The sequence below is a fragment of the Simochromis diagramma genome, unplaced genomic scaffold (assembly GCF_900408965.1).
Source record: "Simochromis diagramma unplaced genomic scaffold, fSimDia1.1 OVJJ01000361.1, whole genome shotgun sequence".
Classification (NCBI taxonomy): Eukaryota; Metazoa; Chordata; class Actinopteri; order Cichliformes; family Cichlidae; genus Simochromis; species Simochromis diagramma.
This window is the reverse complement of record NW_024386860.1, coordinates 12,199,338-12,218,449: the sequence shown is the minus strand read 5'-3', so window position 1 is coordinate 12,218,449 and position 19,112 is coordinate 12,199,338. Positions and strand designations below refer to the sequence as shown.

At 38.6% G+C, this 19,112-nt stretch overlaps 4 protein-coding genes across 4 annotated transcripts in view; 3 read left to right on the top strand and 1 right to left on the bottom strand.

The window, feature by feature from the left end:
* bmper (BMP binding endothelial regulator) overlaps positions 1-2,564 on the top strand; it is a 32,955-nt gene extending 30,391 nt beyond the window's left edge. The window contains exons 15-17 of the mRNA XM_040030600.1: positions 342-684; positions 858-988; positions 1,383-2,564. Coding sequence (XP_039886534.1) covers positions 342-684; positions 858-988; positions 1,383-1,564 — 656 coding nt within the window. The 3' untranslated portion in view covers positions 1,565-2,564. The remainder of the gene's footprint in view (positions 1-341; positions 685-857; positions 989-1,382) is intronic.
* A 214-nt stretch (positions 2,565-2,778) lies between these two features.
* Positions 2,779-9,126, bottom strand: eaf1 (ELL associated factor 1). Its single transcript, XM_040030604.1, has 6 exons — positions 8,859-9,126; positions 8,393-8,487; positions 7,122-7,258; positions 6,832-7,004; positions 6,369-6,590; positions 2,779-6,198 (listed from the first exon to the last, which is right to left on the bottom strand). Exons 1-6 carry the CDS (start codon positions 8,959-8,961, stop codon positions 6,149-6,151), a joined length of 780 nt encoding a protein of 259 aa, XP_039886538.1. The 5' UTR covers positions 8,962-9,126; the 3' UTR covers positions 2,779-6,148.
* Positions 9,127-9,252: 126 nt separating this feature from the next.
* On the top strand, positions 9,253-12,234 carry mettl6 (methyltransferase like 6). The gene is made up of 5 exons (XM_040030603.1): positions 9,253-9,817; positions 10,283-10,417; positions 10,564-10,734; positions 11,010-11,151; positions 11,456-12,234. Exons 1-5 carry the CDS (start codon positions 9,527-9,529, stop codon positions 11,596-11,598), a joined length of 882 nt encoding a protein of 293 aa, XP_039886537.1. The 5' UTR covers positions 9,253-9,526; the 3' UTR covers positions 11,599-12,234.
* Positions 12,235-16,315: 4,081 nt separating this feature from the next.
* LOC120732783 (tripartite motif-containing protein 16-like) lies at positions 16,316-18,787 on the top strand. Its single transcript, XM_040030601.1, has one exon. The coding sequence runs from the start codon at positions 16,421-16,423 to the stop codon at positions 18,173-18,175; it is 1,755 nt and encodes a 584-aa protein (XP_039886535.1). The 5' UTR covers positions 16,316-16,420; the 3' UTR covers positions 18,176-18,787.
* Positions 18,788-19,112: the final 325 nt, after the last annotated feature.

Genomic DNA, 19,112 nt, shown 5'->3' with positions numbered 1-19,112 from the left:
TCAGTGAGTGGAGCCTGGTTTTCCATGTATGATCGTCTATTTAACATTCTGTGTTGACCTTTCACCTGATTTGGTCTGACTGTACCTGTGTGTGGCCTTCTGTTAAGCGTCAGCAGAAGCGCAGGAGTCTTCTGCCCTCTCATGCCACTCAAATAAAATATGCAGAAAGGTTATTATGAATTTTTTGTCCAAAATTAAAGCAGCTTTAAGAATAACAGCGCAAACTTTGCAGATGAAAACCACATATCTGAAAAATTAGTTGATAATTTGAAATCATTCTTTTACAAGAGATGGTTACAAATAATAAAGATTTTGTTTCTAACCTCCACCTTTTTCTGCAGGTCTGGAGATCACATGGGATGGTGACAGTTTTGTGGAGGTTGTAGCTGCTCCTCATCTGCGTGGGCGCCTCTGCGGCCTTTGCGGCAACTACAATGGCCACAAGCGTGACGATACCATGGGCGGTGACGGGCAGTTCAAGTTTGACGTGGACGAGTTCGCAGAGTCATGGAGGGTCGAGGGAAATGAGGTTTGCACCAAACATCACCTGCCTCGCAGGCCGACTTCATTCCTGTGCCCCGGCAGCGTTAAAGTCAAGTTCAGGGCTCACCGGGAGTGCCAGAAGATAAAATCGTGGCTTTTTAGTAAGTGCCACAGTGTGGTGGACTTCGGGTCTTTTTACAGGTGAGGAGAAATCTCAAGTGACAACTTAATTGTTAAAGTGCCAAACACTGTAGCTTGTCACACGTATCCATTTCTCTGTCCTACCATAACCATACTTGTATGAGGCTTTCGGTAAAATCTTTTTTCATTACGGGAACTTAATCTTAAACAAAACCAAATTCTGCCCTCTGTAGGTCGTGTGTGACGGACATGTGTGAGTGTCCAGTCCATAAAAACTGTTACTGCGAGACCTTCATCGCCTACAGCAGAGCCTGTGAGAGGGAAGGTGTGCCCGTCCTTTGGAAACCCGAAGCTGCTTGTATGGGTGAGTGGCAACACTCATAAATCGCAGAGCCTTCTGAGAGGTGCTCTTGACTATTAGAGCCAGTCTTAATGACACCAGATTTGGCTTTTTGTTTTTTGTTTAAAGAAAATTCTGCTCACTTCTGAGCAAACCTGACACTTACTGCAGCTGCCATTCCAGTTCATAGTACTCCCTTTTAGAGAAGTAGAAAAGGATTTACCTTATGTATGCTTAAATTCCCTCTTTTGCGTGATATTATCGTTCAACCTTGATAAAATGAACAGTATGCATTGGGTTTGGTATGAGTGCATGAGAAACAGCTAATTCCAATGAGAAGCTGCTGAGAATCTGCTCACATTGACATAATCAAGTCCTAACTTTTTCCCCTCTTTCTACCTTTTCTTCCTCTCATCAGCCACCCAGTGTAAACACGACGCAGTGTACGACACCTGTGGTCCAGGCTGCACCAAAACCTGTGACAACTGGAATGAGATCGGACCGTGCCGTAAGCCGTGCGTGGCCGGCTGCCACTGCCCCGCCAACCTGGTGATGTTCCAGGGACGGTGCATCAAACCCACAGCATGCCCTGGACGGTGACCCCTATGAGCTGGGGGAAGGGGACTGAATTAGGGAGGGTCATCTGAACTAAAACTAAGGGTCCAAACTAGCAAAGAAGAGTTTGGGAAGACACTAAAGGGTCTCAAGTTGACAGATAAGATGCAACAAGGTACTCAGGGTCCATAACTTCACAAGGAAGTACGCTGTCGTGACTTAGATGCCAGCGATCCAACCAATGGTGACGGACTGAAGGGAAACTCAGATGATCGTCTGATCACGGAGCGTTCGATTTCTGACTTCCTCATGCCTCTTTGTCACACTGTTACTACACCAGTCGCCACCAATTGCAGTTTTGGAGAATAAAAACTAAAATCTCAAGCGACAACTTAAGTGGCATTTGGAGATTTTACAACTCACGAATTACAGGAACTACGGCATGTTGCCATGGACCCTCAGGGAACAGTCTGGGGCCAGCGGACTCCTCTTAGAGCCAACATGGCGACTGAGTTTCTCTCGCAAACACATTAAAGTGAACAACAGAGCATCTTCATTTGGAATAGTGAGATTCAAAGTCAAAGAGAAACTCTGATTCATCATATCAAAACTGAACTTATCATCTCTATTCCATCATTTCATACTGTAAGCTAGCCAGATTTATATGAAAGACAGACAAGCTTTTATATAATTATTGTTCTAATTATTAATATTATTGTTATTATTTGTTGTTGATGTTAATTTATATATCAGTCAAATGAAATGTTGTAGCAAGAGCCAGAATCATGAATATAATTGTGTTATAAATGATTTAAAGGGAAACAAAAGCTATTTATGTATTTGTTGTGTATTTTTTGTTACTGTTTGAAGAGAAATGCCCAAATGTGACTCAGCTGTTGCACCATCGCAGGGATTAAGTACTGTATTGTATTATGCTCAGTGTACAGGTTGTAGTGGTTAGTAAACTGAAGGTGTTCGTGTAAGCATATGTTTCACTTGACGATAATTATTTAAGACCAGCAATATAATCTTTTCTCGAAGTTCATTTTTGACTGTCGTCCTTCCTCTATGTAGTGCTGGAGAAAAATCGAGATTACGGCTGCTAGTTCAAATCCCCAAAGAAGCCAGTGTTTAAAAAAAATGAAGTAAAGCTGATTTCATACTTGGATGTTTATCTGTGGCTCCTTAGATTTATCTCCACTAAAGATAAAAGACACAAATCTTGAAAGGAAAAAAAAAAGATGTAAAACTATTTTAAATACATTTGCACAGCTTTAATACACTTCAAATTTATACAAACATATTTCACATGAACACATCTCTAAAATAAAACATAAGGACTAAAAGCACCAAATACATTAGAGTTCATTCAACAGCAAAACTGAGTCTCCAGGGTTGTACAGGTTTTAGGGGATTAGACGTGTGTCCACCTGTTTCAGTGGTTTCACTCGCTTTGACAATTCGCCACCCTCTTTCACTTCAAGCAATGTTCAAAAGCAGAAAAAAAATGACTGCAGTCTGGCCCGGGTGGAGAAACAAAACACTGACACATGGAAGATAGTGAATTTTCCCCCCTGTTCAAGAAGAAATACTTACATTTCACCTGCTACTGTAACTCTTCCTAGTACTGCACAGTATGACAGTCTTATAACTCACAATCATGTCTGCTTTGTTATGTGAGTTAATGAAGAAAAGACTAGCTTCAGTTTAGAACACTGCCCATAAAATGAACGTAGCTATGAGTCAATGTCAAACATCAAAATGTTGATGCTGCACACCCACTCGTAAAATCTCTCATTTCAGGAGTACAGGATAGCAGAAAACTAGAGCAAATTTACTCTCTTTTGGTAGCTGACACATCTTTTTGAATAAATGATGCAAGTACTGGGATGCCAGTTACACGCGTTTTCTACTCCTTGTTGATGTTTTCAGTTTGCAAGCCTTGTACTGCTGAGGTTGTATATGGGATAGTGCTATGCTGGGAATTACATGAGGTCAGCTGTTTCAAAGTTTGTTCAACATTAAAAGGTGCAAAATGTGAGTGTGGTGGCTGGAGTCGATGGAGCATGGTCCATCCACTCCCACACAGTCCTGAGAAGAGGCTTAACAGCATCTGTATGCGTGTACATGGGATTCAGAAAATCCCTGTAGTTGTTCCTTATATTAAATGTGGTTTTTAAGTAAATGAAAGTTCAGTTTTAAGCCGTCTGTACAGAGTGATGCGTATGTAAGGGGCAGCTGGATTATTTGAATACACTCGTTTCTTCCTCTGCAAATGAATGCAGTCGCACAAAAAGGTTTTGAAAAAGTAGTATGTCAGAGCCTCGGTCCTGAACCACAGTATGGTATATGGGCCACACACATTACTGTGGTTGCAAGCGTTAAACAGAAGAAAATAGGCTTAAAAAATAGAAAATAGACCTAAAAAGACGCTTTGGGTCACATAAAGCGGGTCTCTGCAGACAGCTGTATTGATTAAAATAGACCCTTACAATCTCAAATTTCACACTAATTATAATAAAGTACATCTAATGTTAATCTTAGAGTAACTATTTAATTATTTTGATGGAAATTTCCTTTAAATATGACCCAAAACTTGTTACCAGTTTCAAAAATGACAATCATCTGGCGTTTCATCCTAAAATTTTGCATTCGTCAAAATTTCTTTAACAACAAATACTGTGACCTTTAAGTCTAATCATTCTGTAATAAAACTCCTCGGTTTTCTCTACACTGTGGCTTGTTATACTGCATTCATAATCACAAACAGGATCTTCACAGTCTCTAGCAGAACTTGGAAGAAAATCACTGATACAAATCACAATTACACATAAACTACAGAAAAAAATTAAAAGTACAATTACACACTGGTGTCGTTAAGTGATTTTCACACATTTAGGACACAGTAAGAGATCTGTTTGTGTTCTAACTACTGGAAACACTATGTTTAGTTTATACAATGGGTGGCACCTGTTCAGAGGGTGCAGGAAGCATGATAGAAAATTAATATTACCAGCTCTATGCACACACAACCACAGTGCAACAGGGATCTGACCAGTTAAAGTCTGTTTAACTTGTGGTTTGACCGACTGAGAGATTTTCATTGTCACATACAACCACTGCAGGCGATGCCTGGAAACATTTCAGAGCTGCAGTCAATGCATGGAAAAGGCGTTACACTGCGAACATTCCTGTACATCTTGCACATGACGAGGGGCATTTCAACTCTTTGGCATTTTCAGAAAATGACACATTCACTTATTTTTTCCAAGCTAGAATGCTTTAAAGCGTGGAATGGTACAATGGTATAGGTTTTATATGAAAATACTGGAGCAAAAAAATAAAATGTTCTCTGTTTGCAAATGATACATAGCTGATACAACAAACTTGAAAGTGATGATTAACACATTGCATGCTTCTGGGGCAAATTAGTTTCCCCCTCTAAGCGAGTTTAATTTGGTTCTTTGATTTTATTTCAGTATTTTAATCTTGACAGAAATTTTGTAGAAGCCAACCCCGATGCACCCGTCTCCTTTCAAATATGATTAACTTGTCAGTTATGGCCTCACAGACCGACTGGAGGATTAAAGTCTGCATTTTCCTCTGACCATCAGAAAAAAAAAAGCAAACACGTGCGTTTGTAACTACTGTTTCATATAAATAAGCTTAGAAAAATAAAAGCTTGTGTGTCTGGCACCACAGAGTAGACAGTGGAAGTAAAACGCAGCTGGTGAGGAAAGTTGAGCAGCTAATTAGTTTGACATTTTTGGGGGGTGGTGGCAGTTGAATTCAAAAGAGAGCTACAACACTAGACTTACATTCTATAGCTTACTTACATGTTATTCATACCAGCAATCTGAGTTTCTGCTCGTTGTTGACTCTTTTCTGCCCCCTTGTGGACATAAAACAAACTAATTGGAGCTTTAAAACAACATGCAGCATGTTGCCCTGTTAATTTTCCATGAGCGTAGATAAGCAAACCACAATCTCAACCTGCTAAAAGGTGACATCTAGTGAGTGTAGTGTTGCTACTTAAAAAAAATGACCAGCAAACAGCAAACTAAAGTTAGCATCAGCAACTGATACTGATTCTGCATCATGTTCCACAATGACCTCAAAAACTTAGTGGATGACAAAATACCTGCGGCATTTGTTTTCTTTGCTTTGTTGCTATTTGCAGATCATCTGTGCAATTCTGCTATTTTTGTACTCTTAGCAAAATGAAAACAAAAAACAAATATTACAGCGATGATCGTACAGCTACAGAAAATCTTGCTTGCCAAACCATACACAAAACTGAAATAAAAAATATTAATGATACAAGTAAATAAAACTAGCTGCTCTAAGTACAGAAAATATGTATGTGCACTCTAATATATAATCTTCCAAACCTCTGAAGAATTTTTCTCTTTGTCTCCAGTTTCGCTATACAAAACAAGATATACATCTAATAAAAAATACACTCTTAAGTTCCAGGCTGGCCAGCTTTCAGGATATACTAAAGCAAATTTAAAAAAATATATGTAGTCAAACCAACCTACACAGCTGGGGTCAGCTATCACAGCAAAGAAACAAGTCAACCAGGCAGAAAGGAGGAGGAGTGTGGACAGAGAGACTGACCAGCAGAGCTCAGTCGTCATCGCTGTCACTGCCTGACTCGCTGAGCTGAAGGTCATTTCCTGTGGGGAGCAGAAGATAAATGACCATAATACCAAAAAGGCAGTGTGGTAGCACAGAGTCACTGGCAGTGAATGAGCAAGATTAGCAGCAGCACAGAAAACGAATGCACGCATGCATAAATTCCATCTCTTGACCTGACCAAGTCTAAGTATAACCCAAAGGTACTCACGGAGTGTGTTCATGAGCTGGTTGTTCCCCTGCTGCCGGTCAGGTCCTCCGTTGGCCATGGGGTGGCGGCTGGGTGACGTCTGGCTGAGGGGTCGGGGGGTCTCGAGCTCTCCATCACTGCTGCTGCTGTCATCGCCGCTACCTGAGGCGCTGCCCGAGTCGGAGGAGCTGCTGCTGCCGCTGCTGCTCATCTGCTCTATCACCTCCACCTCTGCTCGCAGCTCTGTTAAGAACAGCAGAGAATCGCTACAGTTAACACAAAGATATTCAGCATTTACTGAAAAATTCTTTATAACAAACTGTAATGTCCTTACATTTATTTAGAACTATGTGATACTTAAGTGTGTCACGTAGCATATGTTTAATATAGAATATGTTATTTGTGATGTTAATCACAAACTATAGTTATGCCAGGAAAACCATCTCTTCTATTATGAGCTGTGGCCGTGTATCACCTTCCTTACCTCTCTTGATGTCATCGAGCTGAGGCTCTGGGGAGGGGTTGTCCTTAGATGGGGAAGGAGAGGTTTTGATCCCAGCCCCGGGTTTAGTGGGGGCCCTAAACTGAGAGGTGGGCTGGCTGGACCGAAGTGACTGCTGCTCAATCCGGGCCTGGATCTTACTGCTGCCCTCTGCCCTGTAAGACACACACACAACAGATGTGATTTCACCTGGATTTATTTAAGAGTAACATAGAAGCCAGCCTGAACTTCCCACTTCAATAACCTTAATTTTGTAATCACTGATATCTCACCTAGTTTTCTTGACCTGGATGCTGCTGCTCAGTTTCTCCAGTACAAACTCCCCAGTGTCGTGGTTAATGATGAGCACACAGTCCTTCTGGTATGGCCGCTTGTTTCCTTTGAATACTGTCATGGGAGGGGTAGAGCCCTGAAAGAAAAAAAAGAAAATGTAAGAACTAAATATGGACAGTCTTGGCTAATTTTGCCAGACCCTATTACATTAAAACAGTGGAAGAAGGTATCATTATACAGTGCTTATTCCTGGTGTGACTGACTCACTGACTTCAGTTTGAATTGCTTTGATTGTACAAAGTCTGTTTTTACCCTCGATACTGGATTTCTAAATGTGCAAACATAAATACAAATGTAGTATCTAAGGTAAAAACAGACTTTGTACAATCAAACAAGCTTGAAAAAAAAAATCAGTATTTGGTATGACCACTGTTATTCCTCAACACAGCCGGAACTCTCTTAAGTAAGCTTTCTTGTAATTTCTTCAAGTGGCCTCCAGGAAAGGAAGGACATTCAAAGCTCTTTTTGGATGTTGGCTGCCTTTTGTTTTGTTCTGTCAAAATAATCTCACACTGCTTCAATAACGTTGAGGTCCAGGTCATTCCACAACTTGTTCTTAAGGACACGACTTTCAGATTTTGTTCATCTGATGTAGATTGTAGTTTTTTGGGGTTTTATTGGGCCTACCACTTATTCTTTTATCTTCTAAATGTTCACTTTTCAACCAATTTGTCTAAGGACTCCCTGCAAACCATGCTGAGATATGCCAAGTATACACCTAATAGCTATTTGGGAATCACCTGATTGGTGCAAATGTTATGGTATTTTATGCCAGGCAATCTGTTATAAATTGACTGGCATAAAATACTAGCAATGCTAGAAACAAATTACCTCTGGAAATGGTCAGATACAAGGACTGGACTGAAAGGAGCAAAAAAATGCCGCCAGTGTTTAAAAAAACAAAAAACAAAAAACAAGCAAAAGAACAATCAAAAAGACCTTGACGAAGCCTGGAAAAGTATTGCTCAAACCAACTTAAAAAAAACTACAAGAAAGTCTCATAGCTTGGAAGAAAAATGAAATGAAAAGGTATTTATAAACTTTTGTACAGTACAGAATGTGAACAGATATTCATCTAACATGCAAGTGCCACACTTCCTGGTAGTACCAATTCAGTTAGTATTTAAGGGCGATGAATTTGCTAGAAGAATGGAATTTGTTTTATTATTTGCTTAATTTACAGAAAGAAGTGCACATCATGCAGTCTTACTGGAATATGAGGTAGTGTTATGGTAACTTCATCTCCTTTCCCAACTTGAAGCTCTCCCTCACAGCTTGTGTCAATCGATGCTGGTTTGAAGTCATCTGAAAAGGAGATGCAACAGATAATTTAATCAGGTGCTTTAGGAGACATTGTATGTAGGTAATTCCAAATACACAGACATTTTATTAAGTCTCTTAAACAAATATTGAAAAATTATGAGCCGACGAACCCAGATTTAAAACCTGAGAATGGGGAGTAAAACGATAAAATTCAGTGTATAATGCTGCCACACCATTTGCAACAAATACTTACTTATATTGTTTTCTCCATATAATTACCCATACACAGACTGTGTAAAACACAGCCTCTCCGTCCATGTGAGAAAGAGAGTCTGACACAACAGTAATCTAACAGTGCGCTTTGTATGGTGCCAAAGTTTTATTTAACACATCGCGCAGTCTGTCACACTTACATCTGATGGTGTGAAAGGAAGACTTTGGCCTCTTCTCAAAGCTTTCTCCGAGCTTCAAAACATGCTCCTCTTTGTCCAGCAGCGGATTCGTGCTCCCGTTCATGGCTCCGTTGGTTTAATGGTTACTAAAACTCGCATTTAGGTCAAATCCAACGAAGAGCCGAGAGCAATCTGGCAAGTTGAGCAGGATCAAAATAAGATGCCAACTACAACACAAAGTTAGCTTGCTGTGGCTAACAGTTAGCAAAACATCACGTGGCCACGCCTTTTCCGCTTTTGGTCCGGCTCTCAAATATCGCCGAAAGTGGGCTGTGTTAGCAACGTCACCTGTTTTCATTAAAGTAAAAGATTTTTCAAAAAAAAAAAAACAACGCATTTCACTACATAATAACCTATGAAAATGTTTTCAGTGCTTTAATTTAGTCAGTAACGAGTAATTATAGAAAACGCGCCACTCGATGAGAAACGGAATTAAGTAGTAAAGACCACACGACATCATTTAGTTAACGGACAACATGGATGCATTAAATGTGGAAAAAGTATGGCTACCCTCAAATTTGTTTTAAAATAAAACTCTAAATCAGTTAATTGGGGTTAGCATGTTTGAAAAGTCTATTTTTCATAAACGAGTATAAACAGAACGTGGAGACACTTTGTGGCAGTTTATCATGGCATTGTCAGAAAGTGGGGTTTTGAGTGGTGATATTAACTGTACACATCCTGGAAAAGAAGAGGAGTCGAAAGACCAAGCGAACACCCCCACTGCCAGGGTTTTAACTCTGGGGGAGCAGGAAAGACTGAACGGTGAGCGGGCTCTGGTGTCTGACTTCAAACAGATGAAGCTGGAGAAAGAAGCGCAGAAAAACTGGGACTTGTTTTACAAAAGAAACACAACGAATTTCTTCAAGGATAGACACTGGACCACCAGGGAATTTGAAGAGCTCAAGGCATGCCGAGAGGTGAGGAAATATTTACAACAGACCACACCAGAGGAGGTTCTTTTACAGGATATTAAACATAACATCTGTATGTTTTGAAATATTTGAGTTGTATGACTGACATGCAGTTGGTATTGTGTGAAATAGATAAAAAATGTACTGATTTTAATGTGTACAATGGACACCCTAAAGGAAAATTGAGGCTTCACAGGACATGACTTGACATTATCAGCTGTGTAGTTTCTGATTTTACTTAATTACCACCTAAAAAAGTGAATGCTTTTCTCTAGAGCTGATATTTAGAGGTCAGTTAAAAGCTTGCAACTTTCAATAGTAATTTAGCATAAAGGATATTGTAAAAGTTTTTAAGTGAGTTTTTGGAGTTTCACTATTAAAAATTATTGAGCTGAGTTGAGAGACATGAGTAGACTAATACCTTGTTTTTGTGGCAATTTTTAATTTATCTTTGTCCCATCTGGCTTGCAGTTTGAGTCCCAGAAGTTGGTGCTGCTGGAGGCAGGCTGTGGTGTTGGAAACTGCATCTTCCCTCTGCTCGAGGATGACCTCAACATCTTTGTTTATGCCTGTGACTTCTCACCACGAGCTGTTGAATTTGTCAGAGTAAGCTCTATTAGTGAAGCTGTAATACTACTTTACATTCAATGGATTCAGACATTTTAACCTGAGAATCTTGGAATCAACAAAAAGGAAAAAAACACAGAATTTTGTAAATAACATTCTTTCCTTTGTTTTCTTTGTGTTAACAGCAAAACCCTCTGTACTGCCCGGACCGCTGTTGTGCCTTCCAGTGTGATTTAACTAAAGATGACCTGATGGAAAATGTGCCAGAAAGCAGTGTGGATGTCATCACACTCATCTTCGTCCTGTCAGCTGTCCATCCTGACAAAATGAAGCTGGTTTTGGAGAACATTAGCAGGGTGAGAGCAGAGATGGCGTGTGGATAGATTTAGTATAAGTCTGTACTCCCAACAGCTTGTAAAGTTTAAATGAAATGATAGGTGGGAGAGTTCTCTCCTACTGGAACTACACAAGCACTTGCTTTCTGTACTCATAATGTGGATAAAACGAAATGTTTGATTGAAAGAAGCCTTTAATCTGATGATGTATTTGGTGGTTAATTTCTAGATATGCTTTTAATGTGCCACATTAGTCAGATTGAAATAGTTTAATGTGATTTGCATGTGATCTTAAGGTTTTGAAGCCTGGGGGATTTATCCTCTTCAGGGACTACGGACTTTATGACCATGCCATGCTCCGATTTAAACCCGGAAATAAGCTGGGAGAGAACTTCTATGTACGGCAAGATGGAACTAGGTCCTACTTTTTCTCTAAAGGTCAGTAGTTTATTTTAAGGAAGTTATTTTTTGTTGATACTAACTTAGCTTATCTCTATAATTAGAGATATATATATATATATATTACCGGTTTAGAAATGTGTGAATTGAGGCTTCACACCTTTTATTTTATTTCAGAATATCAGCACATTCATATGCAAGAACATTGACCTTTCCTTCCTTGGTCACTCATTGTTGAGATAACCTTTTCAAGTAGAGAAGGCTCAATTTATGCATTTCATCTTTTTATGACACATCAGAAAATCTCTAAACCTTTTTCTTTCTTTTTTATAACTGCCCTCAGAGTTCCTGGCTGAGCTGTTTGAGAAGACGGGCTTCAAGTGCGTTTCTAATGACTATGTTCTTAGAGAGACTGTCAACAAGAAGGAGGGACTTTGTGTACCCAGAGTGTTCCTGCAGAGCAAATTTATGAAACCAGAGAGCTGAACTTTGCGTTTGTCGTCTCACAGATCTACAGAGGTTTTGCAAAACATAGCACTGAAATGTCAGGTAAAAACTGGACAGTAAAAGTTGAGGGAAATATGTGCCAAAACTTTACCAGAATGGAAATTGGGCCATCAAGGTAACTTAGCAGTATGTACTCCTGCTATCTGCTGACCAAACCACCTGAGGAAGGCTCCCAGAAAAGCTCTGCTGCCAACATCTAAAGGGATTTGATTGGATTTTTTTCAGGGGAAAGAAAAGGCATTAAACATGGTTGTTTAAACGTTCACAGTTTGTGATACCGTTCTGAGAAACACTTTAAATATAAACCAGTAATATGATTGCTAATAGAATTATGACTTTCTTGCCCTTCATTCCCTAATATTGAGTTCAAGTCATCATTTAAAAATGTATTTTTTTAAATAAATGTATTTTATTATTTTCCCACATATACTGTGAGAGGACATGGTAATCTGTGTTTTATAATTTCCCACTTTTTGATGTGAAATTTTAAAAAATTGTTGAGGATGAAAAAGCAAAGCCTCTCATTCTGTTTGAGGTTCACATTTTATGGGCCATGAATCCCTGTGGTGGATGTATGGATATTTCCACGTTTAAGAATAAACATGCTAAATTTGAGCCTTTTTTTCTAAACTATCTTAACTATCTCTCCTTCAGACGATTAAATGAAAACGTCTTCCCTGGCAGATGTCACTGAATGTTCATTGTATAGAAACAGAGAAGAAACCTTTTAAGGCTGCTAGGATGCCAAAATCTAAGACATCCACATTGCCCAAAGCATAAATACAAAATAGATAATTCAATTATCTATGAATTATAAATTATTATTCTGTAATGTTTTTCAACTTGTAGATTAAGACATTTCAGTCTATATGAAAAACTAGATGAGCAAGTGTGTGAACAACCTTCGAATCTAAATATTTATTGTGAAGACGTTTTATTTCCTTTGATTTCTGAGTAGCAATCAATTCAAAGACTAACAGTAACACGGGCTACTAAAAATGCATAAATTAAAAATCTATTTAATGGAGAAAACACAATAACAAAAACTTAATGACAGGAAAATTATTTTATTTTATTTTTTCTTCCTTGTACCCATTTCGAGGACTCCATATTAAACAATTTAGTTGATAAAAAATTTACATTGATCGCACTGGAAAAGGTCTTTTGAAGCATAAACACCTGTAAGCAGTATGAGCACAAAGCTATCAAAGTTCTCAACTGTGACACACAAAGGCCTAAAAGATAACTGCCCTTACTACAATACCATAAGCTGCTCCCAAGATCAACATGTTTGCCGTTGTTTCGATTTAACAACAAATATAAGAGCTTTTATACGTGAATGCAGTTTAGTTAAGTTTTGCATTCATGTGTGTTTGTCTTCATCGTACTGTACATTCTGCTAAAAAAGACCACTGTGGTGAATCGGTTTAGGGCCTGTCAAGCTACTTGCAACATGCACTAAATGTGGCTTCCTGTTCAGCAGCTGTGTCGCCCACTGACTTTCCCAGTTTAGAACACATTAAAGATTTGTTATGCCTCTCAAAACAGAAATGTAATTTGGTGTTTGACACAGTGCGATTTATTGGCATCACAGTGTTTCATGTCACAGATATGAAATTACCATTTTCAGATTTTATATGTTACCCAGTGGTGAAAGTAAAAGATTTTGGGCGGCTTTAGAAATCACAGTGAGTATCAAAATTGCATAAATCCCTGTAAAATTTAATGTAGTCAAATAAAATAATCCAAAATGACAATTATTTGAGTGAATGGGATGTGGGTAAAGATTAAAATAATAAATATTTATATTAAAACATAATTCAATCTTGTAATATATTGAGCTAGTAAAGTGGGCTATATTGTTTAAACATTTCATGTATGTTTTTAAACATGAACAAATATGCATTTTCATGACAGTAATTTCATAATTTGCTAACTAGTAAAGCTGGACTAGTACTAGATTACAATCATGAAGATTGTGTCATTAATTAACACAATGTAATATTCTGATTCTGAAAATGTTTTCTGTGGTTCTGGAAGAAAAGTTGTGGTTACCAAAAATGTAACGAAATTAAAATTAGTCTCATTCCTGAGAAATTGCCATTTGCTTCAGTTCTACGTAACAAATTTTTTCATGAATTAAGAGCTCAGTCACCCTTAAAAATGTTGAAAAATGTGATTAGTGAGATCCGGTGATATGTTAAGCGAGGTGCCCTATTTAATCTGACCATGCACGCTGCTTTAAGACTGACTTCAAAGCAGTACAATGCAGTTGATACAGTTTCCTGTCCCGTGGTTTGGCTTCTTCGAGCTTTCTACTAGTAAAGCGAGAAATGAAAGTGCCAAGACAGTTAAAGATGCTCGTACCAGTTCATTCTAGGTTATGGTTTTTTTTTTACAATCATTAAATAAAATATGATGAATGATTTTGATCAGTCAAATAAATACAACTAACTAATTCTGTTGGAGAAATTAATGTTTTATTAGTATTTCTGCTATATTTTGTGGGGATTATTTGTATTGTTGAGTTTTATTTTTTTATTACATTTTCTTTCTTTATGATTTATTAATCATCATATATCCCAATTCAGGTTAATTATTTCTGCCGTGGCTAAGTGCTCTCTAGTGTGTGGTTTTAAAAAATAAATAAATAGGTGAGTATGAATTTGGATGATGACATTGTGGTCTGAGAGATAGAGGCAAGTTCCAACCTTGATATTTTTTTTTAACCTGGTGATGGTTGCTGTGGCTTTTCACACCTTTTTTGCAACCAGCTACTGCACCGACACAGTCAAACCAGCACGTACTTAAAGGTCTGTTTGTTCCACTGAATCTCTCCACATTGCAGCAGCCTGGGTTTCTTTCCTTCTCTGCTTTCACTTTCAGCATGTGTGCACAGCATGGCTTCCAGCTGCAATTTTAACGCTTGATTGTTATTAATTTGTTCGTCCAAACTGCGTTTTGTTTAATTTCAGTTTCCACACCAAATTATTCTGACAATGATGACAGAATCTGATATCCAGAAAGAACTGCATTTACTTAGGTCAGTTTAGCAACATATTTCTTTATTCTTTCTCAATGTATTTTTAATGTTCCCTTAGATTAGTCCAAAATTCACAGCACTAGTAAAATACAACCTAATATATACAAAGTAAAATTGATTTGTATTATAATATTAGCCTCCCCTATTCTAAATGACACAGAAATAAAAAGTAGCTGCTTTGGGACTACTACTACTGTATATTAAAGAGATTACAGACAGAGGAGTCGTAGTGATACGATAAATCTTTAATATGCAACTGAAGCAGTTATACTCTATGATGAAACATTAAATTTGTAAAAAAAAAAAAAATCATTTGTTGCTGTGATATAAAAAAAATGGTGAAAAATATGTTTGATCCATTTACTTCATTCAGCCAAATCAGAGCAAAGAGGTGTTCTTGAAATGCTTTTTGAACAATATTCATCAAAGTATCCATCCAAAAAAAACAGCTGCCTCAGTCACTGATCTGTAAAAGAACAGACAGAACAGCAGAATAAGACATCAAATCCATATGTGGTAGAAACTGAGTTTATCTCCCCGCCTTCCCACAAAGTTAAAAAATTACAAATATTTCAACTCCTCAAATACAAAGCCGTACTGAGGAGTAGATTGTTATAATCAAAGTTCAAAATTAATAATGACATATTTAGTGACTCTGATCATGAAAATACCTTTGACATCAACAGTGATAAAATGGCCCATGGCTGTCTCTCCACTTGCTGTACACATAGCCTTGCACTGAAAGGTACCAGCATCCTTTGGTGTCACGTTGAGGATCTCTGTCACAACCAGTCTGCGTCTTTTCCCTTCAGAGATTGTCTCACTCACTGTTGTGAAGTACTTTTTGGGGTTAATTAGCTCAACACTTCCACTGGTGACATCATGCCACACAACATGCACCACACCACACGATTCGAAGTTGTAATGTGCCTCACAAGTTAGTGTGACTGATGAGCCTATAGACGGAGTGAATCTCTTCTGTAGGTAGCGGACTTCTAAATTATCTAGAACATAAAAAAAAACCCAGTGTTAATATCTCACTTCATGAAAATAAATTGAATTCCCAAATCATTTTTGAGTCACTTAAAGTCAGTGCTACTGGTGTGTGTTAAAATATCATCTGCCCAATGGGAGCTGTTCAAAGAGATGGTAAACTGGGTGTGATGGGTCTTTTATGATGTTTGTTATTTTCCAGAGACAGCAGGATGTTATGATATTGTTCGGAGCAGGTATATTAACTCTATGAAGGGCCTTTTTGTGAGCCCCAGAGCTACTGCTTCTCATAATCAGGACATTATAGGTCAGGACACTCTCAAAAACGACACCACCCATGTTGTGGCAGGTTGAATTTCCTGACAGCTGCCTGGAAGTTTACTCACTGCTGTGCTTTGTCGATCAAACAGTGCATTTTTTTTTCTACTGCTATCTGCAGTTTTAAGGATTACTAATCAAAATATTATTGCTTATGTTTTTACAGCAAGAGTAAAAACTAGATGTCTAGGTTTTCTTCATAACAAAATAACAGATCAGTAATTGTCAGATAAATTGTGGTTATATTTCATTCTTCCTTGAATTGCTTACTTTTTCTAACAGAAATAAATCAAGAAAAGTGAAACTGTATCTTTGAAATACCTGATATCTAGACATTTTTTTTTTTCTGCTACCGCTAAAAAGAATTATGAGGTCATGCAACTTTCACTGAGAAAATAGGGACTCAAAGCACACTTCCTCTTCTAATAAACCACTCCTCTTACTGGAATGTTGTGTAAGCTGACTACCACACCCTTTTCCCTATCGGAGTTATATTCAAATGTATTATCAAGTGAAATGGCGTTGCAGCTAGACCAAGAAAAGCTCTGCTGTTCCATATGTTTGGATTTACTTAAGGAGCCAGTGACCATTCCCTGTGGGCACAGCTACTGCATGAATTGTATTGAAAGCCGCTGGACTGAAGAGGAACATAATAAAAGCTACAGCTGCCCTCACTGCAAACAGACCTTTGCACCAAAGCCAGACTTGGTGAAAAGTGCCATGTTTGCTGATTTGGTTGAAGCCCTGAAGAAAACAAGACTTCAGTTTGCTCCAGCTGATCACTGCTATGTCAAGCCTGGAGATGTAGCCTGTGATTTCTGCACTGACAAAAAGCTGAAAGCCCTCAAGTCGTGTTTGGTGTGCCGGATCTCCTACTGTGAGCTCCACCTTCAGCCTCACTACGAATCCTCTGCCTTTGAAAAGCACAAATTGGTTGAACCGCTAAAAAATCTACAGGAGAAATTTTGCTCTCATCATGATGAGGTGATGAAGATCTTTTGTCGCACTGACCAGCAGGCCATCTGCTTTTTGTGCTCTGTTGATGAACACAAAAATCACGACACAGTCTCAGCTAAAGCAGAAAGAAACCATAAGCAGATGAAGCTTGGGGTGAGTCGGGAAAAAATCCAGATGAGAATTCAGAACAGAGAAAAAGATCTGAAAGTTCTTCAGGAGGAGATTGAGGCCATCAATTTCTCTGCAGATAAAATAGTGAAAGACAGCAAAAAGATCTTCACAGAACTAGTTTGTCTTGTTGAGAAAATGAGCTCTGCTTTAAATGAACAAATCAGATTCCGGCAGAAAGCTGAAGTTAATCGAGTTACAGAGTTAAAGGAGAAACTGGACCAGGAAATTGCTGAGTTGTGGGTGAAGGATGCGGAACTAGAGCTGCTCTCAAATACTGATGACCACATCCAGTTTCTACTTAATTACCCTTCACTGTCACATTTAAGTGAGTCCACAGACTTGCCCAGCTCAGATGTCCATCCTCCCCTGTACTTTGAGCATGTGACAGAGGCTTTGTCAGAGATCAGAGGTAAGCTGGAAAATGTTCTAAATGAGGAATGGCCAAAAATCTCACTAAAAGTGACTGAAGTGGATGTTTTACTGCCAATCCCAGAGCCAGAGACAAGAGAAGAATTCCTACAATATTCTCGTAAAATCACGTTGGATCCCCAGACTATCAACCCGTGGATATCATTATCTGAAGGCAACACAAAAGCAACAGTGATGAGAGAAAAGCAAATATATGACTGTCACCCAGACAGATTCACTCACTGGCTTCAAGGCCTCAGCAAAGAGAGTCTGACTGGACGTTGTTACTGGGAGGTTGAGAGAAGCGGTGGGGGAATTTTAGTAGCTGTTGCATACAAGGACATTAGCAGAACTGGGGATGAGAGTGGATTTGGAAACAACGACAAGTCTTGGGCATTAGGATGTTTTGACTTTAATTACTATTTCAGACATAACAATATGAAAACTTTACTCTCAGGCTCTCAGATGCCCAAAATTGGGGTGTTCCTGGATCACAGGGCCGGTACGCTGTCATTCTACGGCATTTCTGAAGAAATGATTCTCCTTCACAAAGTCCAAACCAAATTCAGTCAGCCGCTATACGCTGGAGTCTCGGTTTACTGGGCTGGAGACACTGCTAAGTTGTGTAAACTAAAGTCAACTTGGTCAAAAGAGGTTGATGGATAAGATACTGCTTTTAATTACGTGAAAAAAGGAGATTTGACCTGTGCATTGCATTCTGTAACCCCTTAATGCCTATTATATCATATTGACACTGAGTTTTTTGGGGGGTGTTACTCCTCGCTTTGTTCTGGTCACTTTTTTTTTGCTTCTTTGGTATTAAGTCAGTGAAAAGATTAGAATAAATATTTCACATACTGTAACATTTTCTATTATTCCCAAAACCTTTAAGCCTCACTTTCAAGTATGGTTAATGGTCAGACTACAAGCTGTTATTAACACACATTTGATTGTAACAAGGTTATACTGCCCCGGATATTTCTACATACATATTCTTATATTTAGATGATTTTCTTGGCTTAATGTAGGAGTATAATTAGAAATGACGTATCATGTATGGTTTTATTGAGATAGATTTTCTGGCGATGACACCATCCGTTATCAAGAAAATAAAATTTAGAGAAAAAAAATTAAAAATTGTTTACTAACCTGTCTCCTGAGCAAACAACAGCGGAAAAGTCATCAACAGCACCACTGCAAAGCCAGTAAACCCTGACATTGTAGATAAGATACAACAGCAGGAATCACCAAAGATGAACACGAGGACCACAGCACAAATGGCAGACTAGGTTATAGGTTTCACATAAGATGCATGAACACCACTGGCTGCAATGTGTGAGTGTGTTTGCAGATGCGTGGGTGGAGGATATGCAACTCTGTGCTCAGCTATGTGTGACTATCTGCATTCCTTCTGACCACCACAAACCTACTGCCTCTCTTTGCGCTCTGTTGAAAAAACACTTTTTTGTTGCCTTGAATGCAGCTTTCACTTTTACTGAGCACTACAGTTAAAATTCAGACTGTCTTGCCCCTGTCTGTGTTGTCAGGGGCAAGTCCCTGCACCATCTTAATTGTGACTATATGTTTTGTTTTTATTTTTTCA

Coding starts and splice junctions, on each gene's coding strand:
- eaf1 (XM_040030604.1), bottom strand. CDS start 8,961: ATGAACGGGAGCACGAATCCGCTGCTGGACAAAGAGGAGCATGTTTTG. Junction 8,488..8,858: donor TTCCTTTCACACCATCAGAT/GTAAGTGTGACA, acceptor TCTCCTTTTCAG/ATGACTTCAAACCAGCATCG. Junction 7,259..8,392: donor TAACACTACCTCATATTCCA/GTAAGACTGCAT, acceptor TTTTTCTTTCAG/GGCTCTACCCCTCCCATGAC.
- mettl6 (XM_040030603.1), top strand. CDS start 9,527: ATGGCATTGTCAGAAAGTGGGGTTTTGAGTGGTGATATTAACTGTACA. Junction 10,735..11,009: donor TTTTGGAGAACATTAGCAGG/GTGAGAGCAGAG, acceptor TGTGATCTTAAG/GTTTTGAAGCCTGGGGGATT. Junction 11,152..11,455: donor GTCCTACTTTTTCTCTAAAG/GTCAGTAGTTTA, acceptor AACTGCCCTCAG/AGTTCCTGGCTGAGCTGTTT.
- LOC120732783 (XM_040030601.1), top strand. CDS start 16,421: ATGTTGTGTAAGCTGACTACCACACCCTTTTCCCTATCGGAGTTATAT.